The 25,454-nt window shown below is 35.3% G+C and overlaps 1 protein-coding gene across 1 annotated transcript in view; it reads left to right on the forward strand.

Moving 5' to 3' along the window:
* Hdac9 (histone deacetylase 9) overlaps positions 1–25,454 on the forward strand; it is an 861,354-nt gene that overhangs the window by 501,040 nt on the left and 334,860 nt on the right. The window contains exons 9-13 of the mRNA XM_071613675.1: positions 13–144; positions 5,313–5,428; positions 15,349–15,471; positions 18,571–18,781; positions 19,189–19,406. Of these exons, the coding sequence (XP_071469776.1) occupies positions 13–144; positions 5,313–5,428; positions 15,349–15,471; positions 18,571–18,781; positions 19,189–19,406 (800 nt within the window). The remainder of the gene's footprint in view (positions 1–12; positions 145–5,312; positions 5,429–15,348; positions 15,472–18,570; positions 18,782–19,188; positions 19,407–25,454) is intronic.

The raw sequence follows: 25,454 nt of genomic DNA on the forward strand, positions 1-25,454 counted from the left end.
CTCAATCCCCAGCCTCTGAGCCCAACTTGAAGGTGCGGTCCAGGTTAAAACAGAAAGTGGCAGAGAGGAGAAGCAGCCCCTTACTCAGGCGGAAGGATGGAAATGTTGTCACTTCATTCAAGAAGCGAATGTTTGAGGTGACAGGTAATTGAGGATTGATCAGTCATACACTAACAAATGCTGGTAGCAGGAATTTTTAAAAACTAGTTTAGAATAAATATGCATGGTGCATATTAAAAGTTAATGTGAGGAGAAATATTTCTTGAAAGTAAATTTTATTGAAAACTCACAAATAGTTCAGTAAACCTTGCTATGCATTCACCAACTGTGTTAAACAGGAAATGAATGAAAAAACAGAACTATGTGTCAATCAAGGCATGCCCAGGGAATACCAAAGCCACCTTATTCTTCTCAGAAACAGGCAGTCCATTTTGGGAATGCCAACCAGGAGACTATAACTTTTAATGAAATCTGATCAGAAATAAGCAGAGGGAGGTCCAAGAAGAACACTTCCCCCATGCTCAGACACGAATGTACAAAATGCATCTGGGAAAATTAAACTATGTGGAACAGCAAGACCTTGACTTTTCAACAAATTTACAGATCTCATAAATGACTTTATGTGTTTACTAGTGAATTGGGACTTATGGCAGGAGGGGGATATATTGCTTTTTATGAAGGGGAAGAAACTGTCATTTTCACTAGTCTCAAATGGAAGAGTTCATATTTTTTTAGCTGCCTGGTTAGTAGTGGGGTGAACAGGTTAGGAAATTCAACCTGATGTCTTACAAACCCCCTTAGTCCCAGTTGGACCTGGTATGAAATGAGAGAAGACCTAAGGATTCGAGAACCAAAAAGGCTAGCCAAAGTATTACTGACTACTGTTTATCAATTACTTTCTTAGAGCCATGCATTATACCTGGTCTTTTCCTCTGGTTGCCTCAAGAAAGAAGTGGTGATCTGCAACCATTTTTCTCCATTCTCAAAAAAAATTGTGCTTTTGCCAGTGTAGTCAGTCAGTTGTAGTTCTCCAAGACCAGTTTTTTTTGTTTGTTTTGTTTTTCGATACTGAGAATTAAACCCAGGGCCTCATGCACGCTAGCCAAGTGCTCTACCACTGAGCTACATCCCCAGTCCCTTTCATTTTATTTTGAGACATGGTCTCCCTATGTTGCCAGATGGGCCTGGAATTTGTGATCCTCTTGCCTCAGCCTGTTGAGTAGCAAGGATTACAGGTATGTGTCACTATAACTACCTGGAATATTATCCTTAGTTTGTTTTGAAAACATGACTTATTTTCTTTCTCTCTTTTGGCCATGTCAGTGTCTAGTATAGGGAGGTAACGGAAAGAATGTGGAAGTGGAGATGGAAAAGTATATTTGGTTACAGAATACAAATGCAACTTAACAGTATGATAGGCTGTTTGAGAAAAAAATAATTATCTCCTATTAATTCTGATAGATTGGCATTCTTATGGGCAGAAGAGTATTGGTGATCGCAGTGGGAAAATTTTTCCTTGAGGGATTAAGAATATTAAAGAAATGAACAATATATAAAACTTTTATGAAAGTTTATGTTTGTTTATCATTATCAGTATAATCACTAATTAGTACTAATTTAATTCTAAGTTTGAAATCATAGGCTTTTTTCAAGAAATATTATCATATGTTAAGTAAAAAAGAATCTGAAGACATTTTTCATAATAGAGGTCCTTTGTGGGATTGGGTGGTTGGGGAGTGAATCTGTTTTAATGAATGTAAAAGAACAATAAACATCTCAATTGCCCGATGTAAATGAAGATAGGTGGTTTTTCTAATTGGAGAGTGTAGATTCCCACTAACAGAAAAACTTGAAAAGAGAAAAGTGTGCATGTTTCTATCTTTTTCTACATTATAATCTTAATATCTATCCTCATATTTACACCCATATTCTTTTCTATTTTCCTATTAGTCTCTTCTTGGTTACAACTTTTGTCCACATTTTTCCCTCCTTAAAAATTACCATGGAATTTATCTTTAAGCCTGTCTGAATCATGGCTAGTTCTCATTTATAAGGGCTCTGACATGGTCATTTTCTCATTTGAGTTTCATTATATTTAAAATATGATGGGTTTTCTTAATTTTGTGAGGCAGTAACTCCATTTTTCATACATTATTTCAGGAAATCATGTGTATTTGAAGAGGAATTAGTGCATTTGCGAGCACACATCTCTGGCCTGTGAGCCAGCACTTGTGATGCTTTGCTAGATATTTTTAAGTGGTATGCTGCACTTACTCTAAATGCCTTTGGCAGCTCTGAACTATCAAGACACAGCTGTCTTCACCTGTCCTATTTCCCATTTCTCTGCCAGTTTTCATCACATTTGGATGAGCTGTATTTGGATCTTAATAGTAAATACTTTCAGTCATCTATCAGAAGCCACCATGGTGCAATGGCAGTTAAATTGCCATTGCTGTCATTCTGTTTCCTCTGTGTCTTCACTCTCTTCTGCATTTCATGGGTTTAAGTGTATACTCTTCTTAAACCCATGCCGCCTTTCAAATCACTACAGTTGATGTGTGGAAACCACTTGCTATTTTCCTTTTTCAGATTCAAGTGCCTTCTGTTCCTCTGATTCCCCAAAGCTGTGTTTTTAAAAAAGTTTTCAGCATGGACACCTGTGCCTGCAGGGCCCTTTCTACCCCTCTTCTCTTCTCTGTTGCCCCATTTCATGAACTACACTTTTTCAATATCATACCTTCTCTAATATTTTTCTCAGTGTTACTGGGAAAGTAATTGCTGTCTCTTCCCAGTTCCTATCCTGTGTGATGATGTAGACTCCTGTTACAGCAGTTGCTGCCTTAACTTTTAATGCTTAGTACAGTGATTTCTACATAAAGAAAGAAATACTTTTGTTTGAATATCAAATAGAATAATATAATAATAGAATTTCAAATTTCACAATAGAATTTCAAATCAGTAAGTCAAGAAGTTTTAAGGAAATAGTTTTTTTTAAAAAATGGGAAAAAATTAAAAATATGGAAATATAAATGAAATGGTAATCAGACTTTCATAGGAAACCATACTTATAACTGGAAAGATAAGGGAAGTTAAGAATTTTTGTTTTAATTTTCACTTGCTTGATTAAAAGAAGAGCCATCAAGATAAAAGACAATGATGAAAAAGACCAAATTAATCAAAATGTAAGCAAAAAATATGAACAGAAAGACAGTGAGCACGATGTGTTCAAGCATTTTATAATACTAATAACTTGTTCAAATGCTACAATAAGTAACTGGCAGGATCAGAATTCTGTCACCAATGGCAATGCATATCTGAGTAGAGAAATATTTATAATAGAAGATTGAAAGTAATTGGTTGATTTGAGGGAAGGCAAGAAAATACTGTGTGGACCTTGGGAGCGCCTGTTGTCTGGGCCACAGATGGTACATGACAAACTTTTAAGTTTACAAGTGGGATTGGCCTGCAATGAAGTGAGTGGGAGAAAGGAGGATAAAAAGACCTGGAATGGGAGAAGGTTAGTTATGGAGAGTATGTGATTTTATGTGACTGTGCAGAAAGGGCAATGGTAGGAAATAATAGTGGGCTCCCTTTTGGAGCAGATGGACATGGTGAAAGTTGTCTTAGTAAGATCCTTCTGGCAAGAGTTTGAAAGAATGTTTTGGGAGACTTCTGTAGTGACTCAGGAATAATTTTGCCACAATTCAAGAGAGAATAATGAATACTTATTGTAAAATGATTACAGTGAGACATAGAGGAGAGATAATATAAAGGACAAACCCTACTAACTCTTTAGGGTAAAGAAGAGAGTGAGGATGACGTCAGGGAGTGGGTAATAAAATACAAAGACAAGCAGGAAACATTGAATATTAGAAAGCATTGTCATGGGAGATTGAAAGTATCCAGCATTCCATAGGAATTCAGGCTGAAATTTATGAAGCATTTAAGGCAAGAAATAAAATTTTCATGAGAATATTCAGCCTAAAAATGACATTTAAAGTCACCATATTGAGTCGCTTTGACAAAGGAAAGAGAAAAGGGATAAGGCCACAAAGTTAGGTGAATGTCCATTTGGGGGAATAGGTGGAGGAGGAGGAAATGTGAGATGGAATAATGAACATGGAATTGGAAACTGTTACTATATAAATGATTAAGAGGATGAGGACAGATTTGTCAAAAGCCTTCATATTTGGTGCCATTTGAGAGAGAGCGGTTAATAACAAGCCACATTGCTAGGACTTACAAGGTAGGCACTGTAGGAGAAACAGTTTACCTACAAAATGCATAAGAAGACTGTAGGACAGAGAAAAGATGCTAGTGGAAACCAGATCAGACGCCCTCAATCTCTGAAAAGTATGAGGCAAGTTCTTTTGGGCAGAGTTGGGTTTACACAATGTAAGGATGAGGCAAATGAAAATTGTTGAACTAAACAAATTATGATGAGGAATTAATTAGACCTCACTTAGTAATTTTCCAAGGTCTGATAAGATGATTTCTCCAGCTGGATTTCTAGGAATTGGAAATTTCTATTTTTTAATTAGATGTTTAGTAAATACATTAGTTTCTTCATAAATTGAGATGTGTGTGAATTTTATGCCTAAAGAAGAAAGAGATTAGTTAAATAAATAGTCTGTGTTGTTGTTATCTAAGTTTTGTTCAAAGGAATTTCTTCTTTTTGGTATTAAGATTTCACATTAAATTTAGGCAACATTTCATCTTCTGGACAATAAGTTGTACAAAGTGAAGGTCAGATTATGTTGTATAAGGTCATTGATGCAGGGTTGAGATTTTACATACTACTATATTTTCTTTATACAACTCCGACTTGCTTGCACTATATGATAAGGTACAGCATTAGCATATACAATGACGAGTAGTTTATAGTTTAGCATTTAAGCAGTTTTCTTCAAACACAGCATGAACTGCTCTGAGTTCCATGTGTTGATGACTTGCTTTTCTGATGTGTGCAAGTTCATCATCTCTATCACTGTTTATTTTTTTTATGATAACACAAAAGCAAGTAAGATTCCTTTCTTTACTTTCTTTCCCTCATTATGATTATTTCTGTTATCTTTTTACTTCTCTAGAAATTGTTGAATACTATGTTGTAGTTTTTACAGTGAATACAGAAGGAAAGAGAGAGTAATAGAAATTTTAGAAACATTCCATAAACTTCCCTAGTTCTTTTGTTTAGTGAAACAGTACTTGTCACTCACTTAGGAGTAAGATAAAATCATGCCTAGTGCTGTAAGTCACAGTAACTAAAGTTCATCTTGGTATATTGTTCATAAATATTTTGCAATGTTTTTCAGAATCCTCAGTCAGTAGCAGTTCTCCAGGGTCTGGCCCCAGTTCACCCAACAATGGGCCAACTGGAAGTGTTACTGAAAATGAGACTTCGGTTTTGCCCCCTACTCCTCATGCAGAGGTAAGACCCTTTTTCTTTGGTTCTTTTACAAACTGGTTCCCTGATTAGCTTCCTCATACAAAGTGATTTTTCGTAATTTTATATGTTTTAAACCTATAAGAGAAATAACAGTTGTTTATAAGAGAAATAACAGTTGTTTATTAACTGATATAAATAAATATGTTTTATATGGGATGGAGTGAACTTGATATTATTTATGGATGAGACACTTTTGGATGTTTGGATAACAAGCAGGGTTTGGGAAGTGCTGAAATACAGTCCTCAAATTAAACATTCTTAGTGATCCTGAGTATGTACACAAAGTGTACATTTTGCTATTTCTGTTTGATTATTGGTTGTTCTGATGGGATTAAACCCATAAGTAAGTAAAAACAAGTTCACACAATCCTCTCAGAAGTTCAACTAGCAACTAGATGAATTTTATCCAATTGACTTAAAGAGTAGTGAACAATAATTGAAGTGCTTTTATTGTAGTCAAGGGGCACTGAGCGCCACCGAGCCAACACTTACTAAGTACTTATTACATGCCAGTCATTTTTACCTGGTGATGGACATATAGAGATAAATAAGTACTCTATCCTTTAATGATGACATGTTAAAAGAAATTACTTTAAAGTCACATTATTTATTTGTTGTAATTAATGATACAAGATAAGAGGAAAGTAAATGTGAGCTGACAAGAATTTTTGTAGTTTAAGTATTAGACCAAGCAAAGCCAGGAGTCTGAAAGTAGCCTTTCTCGCGGAACTCACTGTTTTGAGGTCACCGTCCATTGACTGAAAGTCTTAATTTTTCTGTCATTAAAATGCCTCCTTCACTGTGCATTCCTCTGGGCAAGGAAAGGTGGTGTGATCACTCCCTATACATAACTGTGACATATTTCTTGTGTCATATAGAGTCATCGTACTTTGTGTCTGATAGCAACTGTTGAAATCTCACATTCTTGGATTGCACCTATTGCTTTTTTGCCATGTGATTATCCAACCTCAACCAGAACATGTCTCCCTTTAAAGGAACTTACTCCACTGTCTCCTGACACAAGCCAGTTGATTTTAAACAGTTATCTTGACCAATAGGAATATCTTTCAGACATTATGCCAAGAATCAGTTGTTCTGTAAATTCGCATGTATCATACACGCACAAATACACACATATGGCTGTGTAATAAACTATTGTACATTATGAAATTATTAGGCTAAAATGTAGTTCAGGCAGAAACCCAGATGTTGTCCTTGATACGTAAAGGATGGAAGCCAGTGAAGTTGCGTTTACTTTAAGGACATTTGTGTGCTTGAGTTTGAGCTTTGGTTTCCTGGGCCTCACAAAGTCAAGAGATAGAAAGCAAAGCCTAGTGTTGCCAAGGAGTATAATTTAAGAGGTGACCCCTGTCCCCGCCCTCCCCCAACACCAAGCTGGGACCCAGAAGGCCCATATCTCTACTACATTGGTGAGTGGCTCACCCCACAGCAGGCTTGGCTCAGGGCAGAGGAGGAGGCAAATACTGAGAAGTTGTAACCACAAGTTTGTCCTTGTATGGTATTATGTCCCCCAAATCACACAACCTCTAGTTGTTAGTTTGGTTTACAGTGGCCAAATATTTCTAGTTTCCCAGGTGCTTATGAAAGGCAAATGTGAATCCCCCTAGAAGTACAGTCCTTCATTCCAGATCTCAAAAATTGCCCTCAATTTTTCAAGGGCCTTAAGTAGGAAAGGGAGATGTTCTTTCTTGTGGTGATCTTTCAGTTACTTGAAGAATAATATTCAGACATTTGCATTATCTCTAGTTCCTTCATCTATTTCTTGTTTCTTGTCATCTTGTCACCCCTCTTTGTATCTTTTCAAAAACATACTAGGTGGAATAAATATTCCACAAATTTTATGACCCAGAGACATAAGTAAGATTATTGGAATATTGGGTTGCTTCATGTGTTTATATTATCAATATTAGGTGGTTTTCTTCAACACTTTAATTAATTTCTAAGAAAAGAAAAAATCATTTACAAATAGTTTTTAAAAAGTATGGTTGCAATTTTAATAATATGATTCTCAGTAACTGCATAAACACCAAAGGATATAAGTTCTCATGGGTCCATGTATGGATTTTATGCCCTTGGAAACTGAAAGAAACTCACTCCCACTACCTTCAGTAGCATATATGATTCTTATATATAATTCTTGTCAATCTAGTAAGTTTCAGAAGACCACTTAGACTATGATTATATTTTATTAGGATTTAATTAATTAGTGATATAATATTGTTTGGGAATATGTAGTAAAAAGTTTATTTTAAAATGGCAAGAGGGTGATGAGCACAAAATTTAGTGTGATGATTACCTTTCAGAAGGAGGAAGAGGAGAGATACGGTTTAATAGTTACTAAAGAAGCTGATATATATATTTCATCATCATAAATGCATATATATGAGGATATAGTACTTAACAGGACATAAAGAACAGCCAAGAGATACACAGTGATAAGATTGGAAATAGATTTTTATCTTTACTTCAAACTTTTTATGATCTATTAAATTAAATCTCCAAGATTGTGTGAACTTCATACACACACATACATACACACACAGCACACACACATATACAAATAAAAGAGAATATAAATTCATGGAGTTTGCTTATATGGTTTGGTTCTGTTTTATATTCCTAAACCCTTTGCTCTCCCAAATTATCTGTTTAGATGCCTTAGCTTTTCAGTTAATTGTTCAATATATTCTGTCACTACAAACTTTTCCTTCTCCCCCACCATTAAAAAAAAAAAGAAAAACAAAACAAAACAGAAGGAAATGTGATTTAATGGAGTTTAAAAGGGTAGAGGTATTTCTTCAGGTCATTGACAGGACATTCACCTCCAAAGTTGGAAAGACTAGTTCAAAAGCAAGCAGTGACTTACCTCATAATGAATTAATTGTGTGCCTGAACTATGATCCAAAAGGCCAGGTGGGCAGACCTTTATGCACTGATGGGTAGCCTCTCTGTGGCCCAGAACAAAAAATGCAACCCTGATGGCTAACATGTGGTTTTCTGCTGCATTACATTTTCAGAGATCTGTAGTGTAATTCATTCTGGATAGACGAGGAGGCAGCAGAATTCAGACCCAGACTGTCAGCAAATTAATATCCTAGCTTTGTAACACTAAATGTTTCTACCTAAACCAGAGAAAGAAAAAATATTTTTAGCTATACTTGATTAAACATCATTTAGAATTGCTTATGATTTTTACAGATGTCTTTTGAGATTAATAGAAGAATGATTTCATAGCAACAGAAAATTTGGGGGTACAAATTATTTACATCATTTTATGCTCATGAATTTAGTTGCATACTTCATCATTTACAGATAGCAGATTTCTTCTGCTATCTTTGCTAAAGCAGCAGAGGCAAGTTTTATTTTATGGCAGTATAATAGTGTGCATTTGAATGAATTGCCTAGTCCATGACCTGTAAATAGGAAAGCATGCCGACCCATTCATTCAGAGCCCTTGTAAATGAATGGGATTCTACCCCCTTTTGCTGAGTAGGAAATAGATATGTAAGGTTATATCTAAAGTTCTTGAGCCCCAGTTGAAAACAAATTTTTCCATCTCAGAATTCACAGGTCCTGCCTAATTTAGATAAAGGGAAAATAGAAATCAAAGGAGAACGTATCCATAAGTCCATTCTTGGGAAACAGCACAGAGTAATAGAGCACACAGAGGGGAAATTCAGAGGCTGGGTATGAACCTGACTGCAAAACCAACCACTCATGATGAGTGATCAAGTCACCAAATTTCCACTGACTCTCAGATTCCTGATCTAGTAAAAGGTAATAATGCCTACACCAACAACTTGGTTGAAAGGCATCTGTGTTCAGAAGGCAGGTGGTAAATTGTAAAGTTAGGAATAAGTTCATTTTTGTTGTTATTATCAGTGCTGACTCCCGGTAGGAAAAACTCATTAGCTTGTTTGTCTTCAAGCCAGCAGCCCTCATGTGAAAGTGAGTCTCCATCTGCTCTGACCGCTTCTGTTCCATTTCTACTATTTCTTACATATGTCAGTCCCAGAACTAAGACTGCTGGAGCTACTTGTTTCACTCATTTGTAAACTTGGTTGGGGAGCTTAAACTTCAGGGGTTTCTATTTCTAACTGCAGTCAGAGATGTCTTTACCTATCTAGTTTCTTTATTATTATTATTGTGGGCCTGGGGGTTCAAATGTGTTTCCATGGATATCAGCATCATTACTTTAGATTTGGTAGATTTATTTGATAGCTATTTTAACAGTAGCCAAGCTGCTGGTTTATTTCTAGTTGAACATCAGTGGCTATCTTTGCTCTGCTATTTTTTAAATATTTCTTCCAGTAGATGCAAATGATTTTGTAAAAGGATTCTAATAATAAGGTTAAATGTTCTAAAATCATATGAAATGTCACTTGTTTTGCCCCAATCTCACATGACTCATTTGCCTATTGTTTCATAATAGCTGTTGTGACATTTGCTGTAAATGTTATGCTCCCATCTGAGTGGGTGTAGAGCTATGGTTTTAGATGGCAGCAAATAAAACACTCCCCCTTGGAAAAGAGGTTGCTATGACAAAATAATCATTTACTAGGAATAACATGAGCCAATATTGTAAAGCAGGATTTTTAACAAAACATAAATGCAAAGCTTAAAACAACTTTGAACTGCAAAGCAAATCCTGTAAATGATTTTTCCTTTTTTTAAAAAAATCTCACATACATTCTATAATAGTAATACATTTTTCAGAATCCAGTAAACATGAGGACTTGGAGATTTTTACTACCTGAATAATTTTGTTTTTATTACAGGAAACTCTTAATTTTCTATCAGTTATCTAAAAGAAGAGTTGAAATAAATACATTCTTGAAAAATAATAGTAACTGCATGGACAAACATTAGATGATTAAGGGAATTTTCATCTAAAAATGGCTTTCTTCTTTTTAGTTGAGCATGATTCAGGAATTTGACACTTTACAAAGTCAAAGTTGATTGACACTTATGAGCATGTCTTACCTTGTACCATTCTGATAGACACAGCTGGTATCTGATAGAGCTATTCAGAGGTGCTTCAGTCTTAGGCTGAACTGACATCCAGGGAAGGTAGGTGACTGACTAGACAGACTCACAGCCAGTGAGTGGTAGAGTTCAATTATAAGGCAATAAACTAACTTTTTACTAGTCCAAACTTCTCCCAAAACTCTAGATAAGTTTGGACAAACAAGAAACAGAAAATTCGACATCCACTTTTCCTATCTCTTTAAAAATATATAATTATAAAATTATGTAGTATTACATCAAGGGTCATTGGTTGACTTCTTTTCCCCTTAAGAGCAAGAAAGGTGCTCATTTACCTTCCTCACCAAATCTCTTTCCCTCCCTCACCCGTTCCTTCTTTTTTCCCCTATTTCCGTTTTCCTTGTACTACATGCATGTATTCTCCTGCATTTTCATTTACATGAATTCTTACATACTATGCATTTTTTGCTTTATACCCATGTACTTTACTAGATCTAAATGGCACAATGTCACCTATCTAATTTCCTTTCTTTATCACTAACCATGTGTTTATAAACCCGGTTGTATGTGTATGGATGCTTTCAATCATGGAAGAAATCTGGTGGGTGCTGCTCCATTTCATCCATTTCATTACTCAGGTAACTATGCCAGCAGCCTCCAATGCCCACCCATCACCAAAAAACAAAGCTTCAGTATATACCCATGGACATCCTATAGCTTAAAGAGAGAATTTCCTGTAGTTATGATTCCCAGAAGACGAATCACTGGGTCATAGTGCATAGTATAATTGTTTTGGTTTATAATGTAGAATTGTTCACCAGATATACTGGACTCTTCTACAGTCCTACTAGCACTGTATAAGGGATTTTGCTTTTCTATGTCCCCATGTTTGATATTGCCCATTTTTCTAATTTTTGTCAGTGTTTTGTCAGATGCTGAGTCTTTCAATTGAAACTAATAGCTCCTTAATTCCAATTACTAAATAAATAGCTTTATTGGGCTATTTTCAGTCTTTTGTCTACATGTATTTTATTCATTCAAACTGCAAATATTATCTTTAAGATATTCTCTCAGCTGGGCACAGTGGGCATGCCTATAATCCCAGTGGCTAGGGAAGCTGAAGCAGGAGGATCACAAGTTCAAAGCCACCCTCAGCTAAGCAACTCAGTGAGAGCCTGTATCTAAATAAAATACAAAATAGGGCTGGGGCTGGGGCTCAGTGCCTGAGTGCCCTGAGTTCAATCCCCGGTATAACCCCAGACAAAAAGAGAGAGAGAAAGAGAGAGATTCTTCCAATTGATGTGATAGTGAGAAAAGAGACTGAGTAAAATTTTGAAGGATCTTACTAAAATGTGAGTAGACCCTTTCCCCCAACCCGAACACCAGGCACAGTTCATATCCATCTCAACATCCTGCTCCATCTGGTAAAGGCTAATTATCTATCAAAACCTGGGTTTAGATTGACACCTTTCTCTGTGCCATCAAAATTTTTAACATACTCTGTGTAGCTATAGTGGTTATCATGAGTCTTGTGAGTTAGTCCTCTGCTTTGCTGTCAACCTGACTAGCGTGTGAGTCTGTGAGGCCTAGGTCCTCTCTATATGCCTAGCACCATCAAAGTAACACAAAGGAGTTACTCATTAACTGCTTCATGAGGTTTATGTGATAGCCAATCACTCATTTAATATTTCTATTTTATTTAACTACAATAAAAGTTTCTAATTCTGAAAAATGTTCACATTGAAACCATCTTTCCCACATTCTAAGCTGTGAAATGTTGGCATCTCAGCAGTATAGCACTAATTAAGGGTTGAATCAGTTTCAGAATTGGTTCCTGGAAAAATCTTGACTTTTCCTGAAAATCCTTGTTAGCTTACTTCCATGCTAAGGTCGGGTGGCCTTTTCATCTTGAAGGAATCCTGGTCAGGATCCTTCATTGTCTCAGTGGAATGGTTTCCCCATAATTTGTGTGCATTCAGATAGCAGTGTAGAATACCATTCTAGGTTTTATTAAGACTCGTTAAACTGGAACAGATAGATGACTCCCACAAGAAAACTTAGCTGAGGATAGCTGTATTTAAAGAAGCCAATTTGAGGAAAATGGTTGTTCAGTTCTATTAAGTATAATTCTGGACACTGAAAATCTATATAAACTCTTTGCCTGTTTCCTTATCTATTATCAAAGGAGAGAAGCTAAGCAATGTCCAAGTCCCTGAAATCTGTAGGATACAATGTCATGCCTATTAGTCTCTGTGGGAAAAGACTCTACCCACAGACCTGAGAACACAGAGCTTTCCTTGCATCCTCATGAATTTTCTACATGACTTGAAGATCCTCACATCTGAAAAGCCATAGGGCTTTTTTCTCAGTTCAGGTGGCTACCAGTTGTACTCCATATACCCCTTCATAAGTCATAGGACCTACATTTGCTTTCTCTCGTTTTCTTAAGCAACCATTATTATTAATATTTTCAGAGTAGTTTGCACTTTCTACAGCAGCATCTAAGTTTCATTGCTCATCCCAGTGGGAAGCACCATTACCTTGCTCATTTTCTTCAGTGTCCTCATCTACAATAGGAGCATCATGGTAACTCAAGAGTACATATGAAGAATAGGTTAACCTCCAAATATCCCATGGCATAGGGTTTAGCACATGGTGGGCGCTGAAAATCAGTGCACCATCACAGGAGATGGAACCACTCAATTTGTATGTGAAACTGCAGAAGACTGCAATCCTAGTAGGAATGTCCCAAATCCTTTTTACTTTAGTCAAAGCAGTGTGGACATGCAGCATACTCTGCCATCAATCTATCTAAGAAGAAATCTCTTTCTCATTTCAGTATGTCTGCTTTTTGTGATGAAAGACATCTCAGAATATCACAAGAATTCTCTCTAGGAAACAAAGATAAGCTCTTTGAGAAAGCTGTGGGAAGGACACTGGGAGGCAAGAAGAAAAAAAAAAAAAACACAGTGTCCTTCCCACAGTCTATTTTAAATCTCAGTGCTGTGAACTTTTTAACAATCTTGAATGAAAATTATATATTAAAGTGCTTATTTTTTCATATTTGTTTTCTGTGGCTACAGATCAGTGAATGGATTATCCTTTTATTTTAAATTACAATTTACTGCCAGTAAGCTAGTTAAAATATTTTTACTTCCTTGAACATTCTTTTGGTTCTTATTTAGGTGTATGTTTATAGTAAAATTGATTTTAAAATCTCTATTTGGATAAGCAAAATCATACCTGGCCTTTTTGTTTAGAGCAAATTTGGAAGAATTGCTGATAGTCACTAAAATAAAATTGTTATCTCACACAATATAATGTAAAAATACTTTCCAATAATCTTCATCCTTTTGCATTTTAGACATTTAAAATTTTGTGATATAATAATATCAGTATAATGTTAATAAATTCAAGATACCTCTTGCTTTTCTAGCACAAATATCTGACATGTTCTTTTGAGAAGAAACAAAATCTGAGTTAGCTGGGAGTTCCAAGTTGCAATGAGAAAACTCCATTTAGCCTTCTGCTCTTATTATGTTAAGGCTAGGACTCATCTCCAAACAGACATATGATTGAGACAATGTTTTGGAATAACATCCTGTGTTTTGGTGGCGCATCACTCTTCAGTGACATTCTGAGCTTGCATTGTATTAGCACGTGATATTTTTCCCCAGTTAATTGATATCCCAGGTTTGTCCAGAGGAAAATCTACAGCTCCCCCAAACATGCTTGACAAGTTATTATATTTACTTTAGTCAAAGCCCGTGTGTGCAGTATCCCTCTTGGAGGTGGTCTATTATTGGAGTCCCATATGCTTTTTGTTTGGGAAGAAAGCAGTCACTGTGTCATACCGTTACATGGAGTATTCTTTTTCAGGGATGTTGTTCCCTTGGGGACCATATCAGGCCAGAGTTCCTTAGTCTAATAAGACCTTTGTAACTCTTATTGTATAAAAGTTCTGGAGGGAAGCAAGAGTTAAACAGAAAATGTAATTCAAGCAGCCATATTAGGCCACATGTGGGAAAACATGACTAGTATTGGATTAAAAAAAGTATTTGTTGTAAAAAAGCTCTGTGATGCCAAAACTGTGTAATGAAAGCTATTGTGGCATGGGGAACACCTAACATTTTAACATTTACTTCTGTTTCTGACTGTGAATGATCTAAAGAAAATCACCACACAGAATTGTCTATTTGTAGATTTTTGTATCAAAAAGATGTGATATTATAGAAGCCCTATGTGATGGTGTGGACTTTCTTATGTGTTTCTGATAGTGAAATGACATTTAATTCTGATGAAGATAATGACTGTGATGGTGTTGTATATGTATATTTTCACTCACTAATACAAAACAATTGCATATATAAACTCATCGAAATTACCTAATTTGATTGTTGTACTTTACCAAGAGACGGCAAACATGTTTATTATATTCTATAAAACCAGAATTTTAAAAATGAATTTTGCAAAATTAATATATTAATTAATATTATAATATTAATTAATGTATTAATTAATATTATAATATTAATTACAAATTAATATTATAATATTAATTACAAATTAATATTATAAAATATAATAATATCAATATAATGTTAATAATCTCAAGATACCTCTTACTTTGCAAGCACAAATATCTGACATGTTCTTTTAAGAAGAAATAAAACCTAAGTTTGTTTGTTAATCCCTTTCTTATGATTTTCTATCTGAAGAAATTCTTACTTAATTTTTCAATTGTAACCCTTGGATACAGAAATCAAAAAATAAGAACGTAAATATTTTTCTGAATTATGATAATGTAAAAACCTCTTATGAAGTGTGTCTATTTTACTATAAAATTCATGATGTCATGATATTGTGAGACTTTCCTTTACTTATTTTTTTAACAGCAGCTGGTTTCACAGCAACGCATTCTAATTCATGACGATTCCATGAACCTGCTAAGTCTTTATACCTCTCCTTCTTTGCCCAATATCACCTTGGGACTTCCAGCAGGACCATCCCAGCTCAATGTAAGTCATTACACAGTCTTGCCTAAAACAGCCCAAGTCCTATGTTCATATGGGAACTCCCTTTCATTTCTTATATATTTAGACATGAGAAAACTTTTTAGGGTGAACCTGTCCTGTGCTATTTTTTGTTTGCTACACTGTTCAAAAGTGCTCAGTTAGTTTGAAATCACAGAATTATATTGGTTTGCATAATCATATAATAAAACAGCTAACATTTGTATAATGGCTTATAGCTTTTTTAAAAAAGCACTCTCCAGATATATGATTTTATAGCTCCAGATGACCATCCCATGAAACAGGATAGTCCACATTTTTTACAGAAGAGGTAGCTAAGACAAGGAGAGTCTAAAAGTTTGAGATCACAGAGCCACTGAGTGCCAGGCCTGGAACAACACTGGCCAGAGCTGACAGCTACAGCTTCCAAACACAGCAGCATATGTTTATGGAATTTATTTTGTGAATGACTTTATTTTGGGAATTTAAGTTACTGACGCTGTGGTCCTGAAAAATACATATCTGGAAAAACTCTCTAAGAATAACATTAAACTATTCCCAGGAGATCCAAAGGGAATTAGTTAGTTTAAAAGTTCTGACAACTGAAATAGGATCTTTTAGAGGTAATTGTCCTACTAGCAGAAGATAGCAATAATTATTTTATGTGCATTCCCTAAAATAATATAAATTTAGTTTTTCTCAAAGATTTGTAGGCTTTACCCAGAATAATTCATATCTGAAAGGTTAGTAAATTAAGCTGTACATACACAGATGTCCTGTAATATATTAGCTTTAAAAAAAAATTTTGTTCCAACCCTTGTCACCAATTTTGCCAGTCTTTAGCAGCAAGTCCAGCATGTCAGATTCACATGTATCTTCAATGCATATTATAAAATCAGTCTGAGACTTTTAATTATGTCTGGAATTTTGTTATATCTGGATTTTTAACAGAATATGTTATCTCCCATGATACTAGGATCTTATACCAATTTGGAAAAAGCAAATTTTGGCTGTTGTTTTATTTCTATGGATGAAAGAACAAAGCTTGAAAATCCTGAATTCAGCTATACCCTTGAAATTCCATGTGAAGCATTTGTAAATAATTGGGTCTAGTGAAAAGAAAAAATGGAATTAGAAGGAAGCAAATGTTCATGGATAATATTTTCAAATACTTGCTTATTAAAACTTATTTTTCTTCTATTCCTATTTTTCCCACTTCTTGTAATGATAAGTAAACAAACACTAACCCCCAAATTTCTTGTGTCTGACACATGCAGAGGTGTTTTGCCGCTATTGCTGTTTGAATAGTCTAAGCTGCTCCTCCTTGATAATTCACACATGTATCACTTTTAATGTGGTCAGGGGAGATTTTTTTCCCAAAGGACCAAGTACTAAAGCCAGACCATTTAATGTTTCGATGGTAATGCAATTTGGTACCATTGAATGAATAAACCAATGTGGTTTGGATTAAAGTCTCATGTTTTTTTTTTCTTGCATTTTGGTGTGGATGAGGCGATCACAATTAATTTCTCAAGCTTAACATTGCTCTGGCAAAAGGATCTCTCTAATATTCCATTTCCCCACTGAATTGTGGGAAATTTTAAGGAAAGGAGGCCAGGACCAGGCATCACTCCTAGATTAAACATTGCATTGACTAGCTCTGTGACTCAGACAAACCATTTACCTCTTTGTCCTTTAATTTCTCCATCACTGAAAATTGCTTTGCTTCCCTGGTGCACAGCAATTTTGAAAGATGAAACATGAGTTTTGAAAAGAAACATGCCACATAATTTTGAGGTATTAGACTTCTGCTTTTGTAATACCAAAATGACCACCATTCATTAAATTCTTTGAATAGGATAATTCATTATTGCTATTGATGATATGATTATTATTGCCTTATTACTGTGTTATCATACATTTCAAATTCTTAATAGCATTTTTATTTGATATCTGATTTCACTTGTAGTTTACTTTATTATACAAAAGTATATGGAGTGTCATTTTTAATATTTAGAGATTTCGGATCTGTTATGAATTAATAGAAAATACATATTTAAATCAAATTCCTGCATATTTTGTACCTCCTTTCATTGAGTTATTTTAAGAATTTCATTTTAAAAATTGAATATTGGAAACTTACAGTTCTGTGAAATTATTAGAGGACATGCAGAGAAAGAGTCAATTGATATTTTTGCTTGAAACTGCTTTCTCTTTGGACTGCTTTCTTTTTATCCCTATGATATAGTCTTTAACTAGTCAAATAAATTTTATGTTTTCAGCATAGTTCTTATTTAAGCAGCAGATTTTAAAATCTTTTAGAAGTAAACTGTGTACGTATTAAGTCTGAAATTAGTACTATTTTGTTTTTTGACAGAAATATTATATCTGCATATGGGTTACATAAAATTATATATATTCATGATTTACATGATGGTTGTTTTGCGGGGTACTAGGGATTGAACTCAAGGGCACTCAACCACTAAGCCTCATCCCCATCCCTATTTTGTATTTTATTTAGAGAGAGGGTCTCACTGAGTTGCTTAGTGCCTCGCTGTTGCTGGGGCTGGCTTTGAACTCCCAATTCTCTTGACTCAGCCTCCCTGGGATCACAAGCATATGCCACTGTGCCTGGCTTACATGGTGTTTTCATGTGTATGTGTAATCAAATTTGCTTAATCAAGCTACTTAAGATATATATTACCTTACTTTTTCTGTGTTAAAAACACTTATCATCCATGCTGCACAATTTTCAAGTATATTTTTATTTATATAACCATAATCACCATGGTGTACAGTAGACCTCTTGAACCTGTCCTTCCCATCTAAAATTCTGTATCTTGCTTTGTTGTTAATATTTTAAAAAAAAATTTGAAGATTCTGTACAGATGCCCAGTTACTAAATACTTTACAGTGCTTCAAACCTATTTTTATTTGTTATTTGTTAATTTGGTTAGTTTAAAGACAACTCTTACCCATGTCCCTGACTCAGCCATTGGATATGTTCTTCATTTTTATAGCATAAGAAACTCATCTACCGATGAAGAGACCTAGTGACCCACATGGATGAAAGAGGATTAATATCTTTGTTATTTCTTCTCACAGGCTTCGAATTCGCTCAAAGAAAAGCAGAAGTGTGAGACACAGACGCTCAGGCAAGGTGTTCCTCTGCCTGGGCAGTATGGGGGCAGCGTCCCGGCATCTTCAAGCCATCCTCACGTGGCTTTAGAGGGGAAGCCCAACAGCAGCCACCAGGCTCTCCTGCAGCATTTATTATTGAAAGAACAAATGCGGCAACAAAAGCTTCTTGTGACTGGTAATTTAATAATGGCACCATTCACAGGTCATGTCAGGACTTTTATTTTATCAGTGATCCAGTATAATGTCTCAAGGCCCTGATAAAGATTTACTGTGCCATACAAGGATCTCCCTGGCACCTGGTACCACGGGGAAAGGCTATGATCCTTTATTTATTCCTCTAGATCTGTCAGGTGGGGGTGGAGAGAGAACTCCCTTCATTTAATCTTGATACATACCAGGCTAGCCTACTTGAGTCACCTGCTCAGACACATTCCTGTTCCACCACCTGGCCTAGCCTCCTTCAGAGGCTTGCCTGGCACATGGCTTCTTACCTTTTCCTAAAATTATGCGTGAATACATCTATATATAGGCATATGTAAGCACACATACACTCATTCACGCATACAAATAATTGTTTTTCAGGTGGAGTTCCCTTACATCCTCAGTCTCCCTTGGCAACGAAAGAGAGAATTTCACCTGGTATTAGAGGTACCCACAAACTTCCCCGTCACAGACCCCTGAATCGAACCCAGTCGGCACCTTTGCCTCAGAGCACATTGGCTCAGCTGGTCATTCAGCAGCAACACCAGCAATTCCTGGAGAAGCAGAAACAATACCAGCAGCAGATCCACATGAACAAAGTAAGCCTGCAAATCAAGCCAGAATATTGTGACCAATATTGTAATGTTGGTTTGGAAATTGGGGTTCTATTACTGATATGGGTATCTAAGAGGAGAATTTTGGAATCCGTTACAGGAGAAAGGAAACTACTGTCTTAGCCCAGTTATATGGGCTCACAAATGTCATCACAATACCAGTGTTGTCACCATTGTTACATTCTTGGGAGATAGGTAGCAAAATCAAGATCATAGATTAGCAAGATATTTTATGATTGAATGCCTGTTGTAATATACAAGCACATCCAGGCACATGTGCATGAAGCCCCTATTTTTGCAAAAAGGACTTGAAGTAGAGTTGCATACATGTGTTGACAAGTTAAAAAGTTTGCATAGGTGATGGCAGATAGCAAGACTAAGGTATTGCTTAGCAAGTTGTATGCATGTAGTTTATGGTTATATTTTAGTATGTCCCACTTCATTCCAAACAGCATTTGAATCAGATTCTCAGAAACTTATAATAATTTCTTTCTGGTGGCCCTACTGAGGCTGAAATGGACAGTGGATATCTATGTCCTTCCAAATGCTTAGGAGCTCTCCTGCTGAAGCAACTACAAAAAAAAAAAAAAAAAAGAAAAAAGAAAGAAAAAACAAACAAACAAAAACAAAAAAAACAAAAACAGTGATTACAGTATGATACCTGTCAGAGCAGTAAAGCATGTTCTACAAATTTGTACGCAAAATGATCTTTCCCTCTCTTCTGTGCCATGTCATCTACAAGTATGTTTTAGAGGGATTATGTTGAAAAGTGAGACCCTATTTACTGAAGGACGATAACTACAACCTGACTTAGCAAATGCTTTGTTGTATTGTGATATAAAAAACAAGCAAAGCAAAACAAAGTAAACCTTCATTAAACCTTCATGAGAAAAGGTCTCATTAGCTTTCTAATGACAATAGGAAAAGATATTGTCATCATGTGCTGACTCTATTGATAATATTGCTGACGTTTTCTCTTCTTTTGGGCCTCCATCTTACCAAGGGAGCCATGGTGTGGGAACATGGGCTGCAGAGTGCAGAACTGAAAATAAAATTCTTCCAGCCCAGCACTTTGCTGCTTTCAAAGATGGTGTGTGCAACATGTGGGAGTAGAGTGTTGGGAGTGGGGATGGCTGGCAAGGCCAACTGTCTTTCTGCTTTATTTCTCTGTGCTTTGCACTCTGTGTCATCAGTTGAATGCTTTTTAAAATTGTGACTGTCTAAATTTGTCAAATAATTTTGTATAAAATCAATCTCCTTCAGAGAGAGCCAGCTTCTTTTCCTGCTTAATGGTGTAATGCCCATCAACTTGAATACACGTTTGCTCTATTATGGTAGTTAGGTTTGTTATTTGTTTTGTGGTTTCTCAGCACAATGCAAAATTACTAGGTATTGCTGAAAATTGTTGAGTGTCTACTGCAAGAAACTTATGTGGGAGGGAATGTTAGCAATTCTACTTTTTGCCTTAAAATCCTTTGACCTGGGATTAGGTTTATTTATAAAAATTAGTATTGAAGTGTGTGTGTGTGTATGTTTGAGTGATTCTCTTTCCTTCAAATATGTGGATATATATATTCTGCTATAGATAAATTAGGTAAATTGATCCCTTTGAAATCATAGTCTACATTGAATACTTTTAAGAATATACGTATACACACACACACACACACGCATGTGTGTGTGTGTGTGTGTGTGTATTTTTTAACCTAGAGTTACCACAGTTTCAGACTCAGATGGAATGCTCAGATGGTATCTTTCTTTCTTGGTGTCATACTTGAGATTTTGACAGGCGGATGCTAACCCCAGTCACAGGATAAAACTAAGATGAAAAGCAGGCATTTGCATTGTAGCAATGACAAAAGAAAGCCTTATCAGAAAACTTTTCCCATGTGGAGCTGATTCCTTGGAATCTGTTAAGAATTCTTCCTAAAATTAGAAACAAACCTATACTTTAAGGTACTTATTTGTACAGTGGTTTGATTATTAAATCTTGTCTTAATTAGGCAAAATGAAGACCAGAAAACTTCAAAGTACAAAGCTGATCTTTATATGTTAACCCCTCTCAGCTTGGGTGTTTAGATTACTCACACAGGTCTCCAGTTGGCTTTCCTCCAAGTATGTATTCCATATGTTTAATCAAGTGGCATGTGCACATCAGGTATTCTCCAGATTTTGAAAATATTTTACCTGCCCTCAGTTGTCTAAGAAAACAGAGAAGAATCTATTAAAGAAAATATTGGACCTGTGTCCTATTTTTAAATATTATCTATAAAACTTTCAAGAAGGGAGTTTCGACTCTTCATCTTCCTCCCTGGGATGATGAAGACATTTACTCCATACTGGGTCAGGACTATAACATAAATGCCAAAAGCTAAGTTTCCATACAGAAATATATTCATGGGTACTCTAACCATTTAGAATACTGATTAGTAAGAAATTACCACAGAATCTTATACATGTCATTTCCTCCATTATCATGCTTGAATCTTTATTAAATCCATTAGAACTGGAGTTTAGATAGTTGGCATCATGAAAGTATGGCCATCACTCATGAGATCCTTACCATAGCAAGAAATATAGGCACACATGAGCCTGTAGGTATGCACATGACATATTCAAAATGTCTTTTACTTTTATTCTCTTAACTTCTCTTTGGTTCTTATTTTGAGTACTTAGGAAAGCAAGAAATGAAGTTTGAACAAAGAAAAAAAATAAGTAGATTTATATGTAAGCCAACATCAGATGAATACAGTTGCCCTTTCTGTCTGAAATTTGTAGTGATGTGATTGAGTTGCTCATCAACTTCAGAAGAATTAGAAGCAAACCTAGAGTTCTAGAAGCATCATTGATAAAATGATGAATATTAAATTTTGAAGAATCTATCATATATATCTATATAACATAAATGTTAGTAATCCTAACAGATGAGTTAGCTGCCTGTGGTCTTATACTTTCATGATAATTACATGGGATATTTGTGTATTTAAAGATTATTTGACTCATAATTATGGTCTAAGAGTTCAAGAATTTAGCAGAAATATCCCTACAGTTGGTTTATACAGTTATTTTTAAAGTTATATTTGCCAGTAAATAATGCAGGATGTTAGAAAGGAGAGTGCTGACTGCAGAGGAAATCCTGTCAGAATGATTTATCTCTGCTCATGAGTGTGAATACCTCATTTTCACTCAAAGTGTTTTGAAAAGTTTAATCATAAGAAAATTGTGGCTTAAAACATTTCTTCTTTTGGTTTTTTTTTTGAGACATTTTTTAAAATTTACAAATGCATTAAACAATTTCTGTTGCCAATATGTGGTATGTTTATACTGTGATGACTTACATTTTGGTAAGCTTTTTCAAAAAATGAAGTTTCTTTATACCAGTACCAAAAGAAGACTGTTGCTTTTTTTGCCAGTATATTTTGTCTTTCCTGTTGGAAGAAAAAGCATTTATAAAATAGAATTTTCACCCCAAAATACAAAAGAGCAAACAAACAACAAAAAAACAGGATATTAGTACTTTTCTCCTGAGCCCACTTGAAGTTTCAGTATTACCAATTTAACTTTCTGGTAAAACAATAAATACTATGATTGATTAAAACAAAACACACCAAAGTTACTTGGACATATTCATGATTTTAAAAGAGTTTTCTAATCACTGCTTGCAAAACAAAAGGACCATCTCTAGCTACATCAATATCTGGGTGTTATGTGCAGCTTTTCCAAACTCTTCAGACATTTTTGTAGAGTGTATTTTAAATTCATTTCTGGCAAACACTACCCACCCCCACCCCCATTTATGACAACATTATTCTTTTAATTTTATTTCTTCGTCATGGTATTAATAGAGTAGCATTAATTTGTATCTCTTTTATCTAGAATTTTCTAATATTTGTTTTTCATATTCCATCAGATCACATCTATGTGAGCAGAAATTTTAAGAGAAGTCTTTGTTTCGTACTTATTTGACTGAAATACTCATTTGTGTATTCAGCAAAATCTTATTGAATTCTCACTTTGTGCAGACACTGTTTCAGGCACTAAGTAAACAACATTCTGGGCCCTCGAGGAGAGAGCAGAGTGCAGGGTGGCCCACTCAAGTAAACAGCACGGCTTGCTTCGTATTGAGATAGACAATGTGAGGAAGAAATTGACTTCTTTTACAAAATAACATTAGAAATTTATTTAATTACCTTTCTGGATTATATTGTCCTTATTATATATTTTTTTCTTCTTTCCATTTTTACTTTCTTTTTCCTCCCTTATTTCTAGCTCTGTGATAAATTTCTTACACATTCCTATGACTGGATATCAGCCAACACTTTTTTTAAAACACGCATAAATCATGAGATGATATCTTATATATGTCAAGGTTCAGTCTAGATATAAGTATTTATTATATATTTATTACTATGATACTTAGGCATTTTGACATGAGTACTATTTTATCATAATAAAAATATATCTAAGACAAGACCGGTAAATGGGAGGCCAAGCAGATGTCCTGGGTTGCCTCTATTAAAACAGGTAGATGTTGTTTTCTGACAAGCAAGGCAGAATATGATTATGTTCAATGCTGGATCTGAGTAAATGGGGATCTTTCATTAGTTTTGTTTTGTTGTTTTGGGAGAGATTTCAACCCTTTATTCAAGTAGTATATGTTTTATTCCTTTCTTTTAGAATAATTTTAAAGCATCAATGGTAGATTTTCTCCATAATCCCTCATGATTCAAACCCATTCCCCATCTACCACCATTTATCCATGATAGCCCAGGAGAATACATTCTTTCATGCCTGAGGTCACATATAAGCATAGCTTGCTTGTGTATGTTTCCTTGTAAAATCTCCCCAAAGTCCATTGCAATATAGAATTATTTTGTGCATTATTGGAAAAAAAGTACATATATTACCAAGGAAACAAATTCTATAGGTGTATAAAGCCCCAAACATTTACATTTTTTTTCAGTAATACGTTATATTCTAAAACAAGAAGTATATGTTTTATATTAGCTTTATTCTAATAAATATGATTTTATCCAGGGCTTACCTGTGCGTGGATTAAAATTTTAAACATAATTATATAAAGAACATGTACCAATCTTTGTTTTATTGCTACCCTCTTGCTCCTAGTGTCCTTGCGAATTTAATTAGCACCTTCTCCATAGATACCTTAAGACAACTAGTTGAACTTAAATAACACCATATCCCTTTCTATGCAGGATCTAGCATGGGCTGACTTCTCTATAACAGCATCTGTATCTGTAGTATCCTCAACCTTAGCAACTCACTTTTTTTTTTTTTAAATTTCCAGAATGTGAATTTTACAGGGCTTAAACTAAGCAAACTAATCTGGTTGATAAAACTACCAGTTGACAGAGATGGAATTCCAACATAGATTGTATGGCACAAAAGTCTGTGTTCTTAACCGCCTGTTCCTGTAATTTCAGTCTTGTTCTTGTCACCAAGCAGACGATAAGCTTTTCCTAATTTTAATTCTGTTCAAAGTACAGATCTCATAATTAAAAACAAGGCAAGAAAACATGTATAAAAAAGGAAAGACCATCTTATTATGATCATTGTGAATTGTTTGGATTTGCCAGGATGAAGAAATCCCTTTTCTCTACCCTGTTTCCCAGCTTCCCATGCTTTGCCCTCCATTCAGTTACTCACTTCGCAGTTTGCACTTGGGTTTGGCGGTGGGACATTCAGATATCCTGATGGACTGCAGGGCTTTCCAAATGGTGCAGTGTGCATGCAGTGCAGAGCCACAGGGCCAGCTACAACCACATCACATTTTGTTCCTTTCTTGTATGTTGCCACATAATCTTTTTTTTTTTTTTTTTTTGATTGGACAAACATCTACTCACAAGAGTGAGTGCTCAGCAAGCCTGAAGCTGAAGTTTACTGATTTCATCAGGTTCAACTGAAATGCAAATGTTGGCATCTCATCTATGGGTGGTTGGAGAATGCTTTGTTTTAAGTCTTGAAAAATGGATGAGTAGAAATTTGAACAGGGCTTTCATTTAGGAAAGTAGG

Source organism: Marmota flaviventris, chromosome 1 (assembly GCF_047511675.1).
Source record: "Marmota flaviventris isolate mMarFla1 chromosome 1, mMarFla1.hap1, whole genome shotgun sequence".
In the NCBI taxonomy this organism is placed as follows: Eukaryota; Metazoa; Chordata; class Mammalia; order Rodentia; family Sciuridae; genus Marmota; species Marmota flaviventris.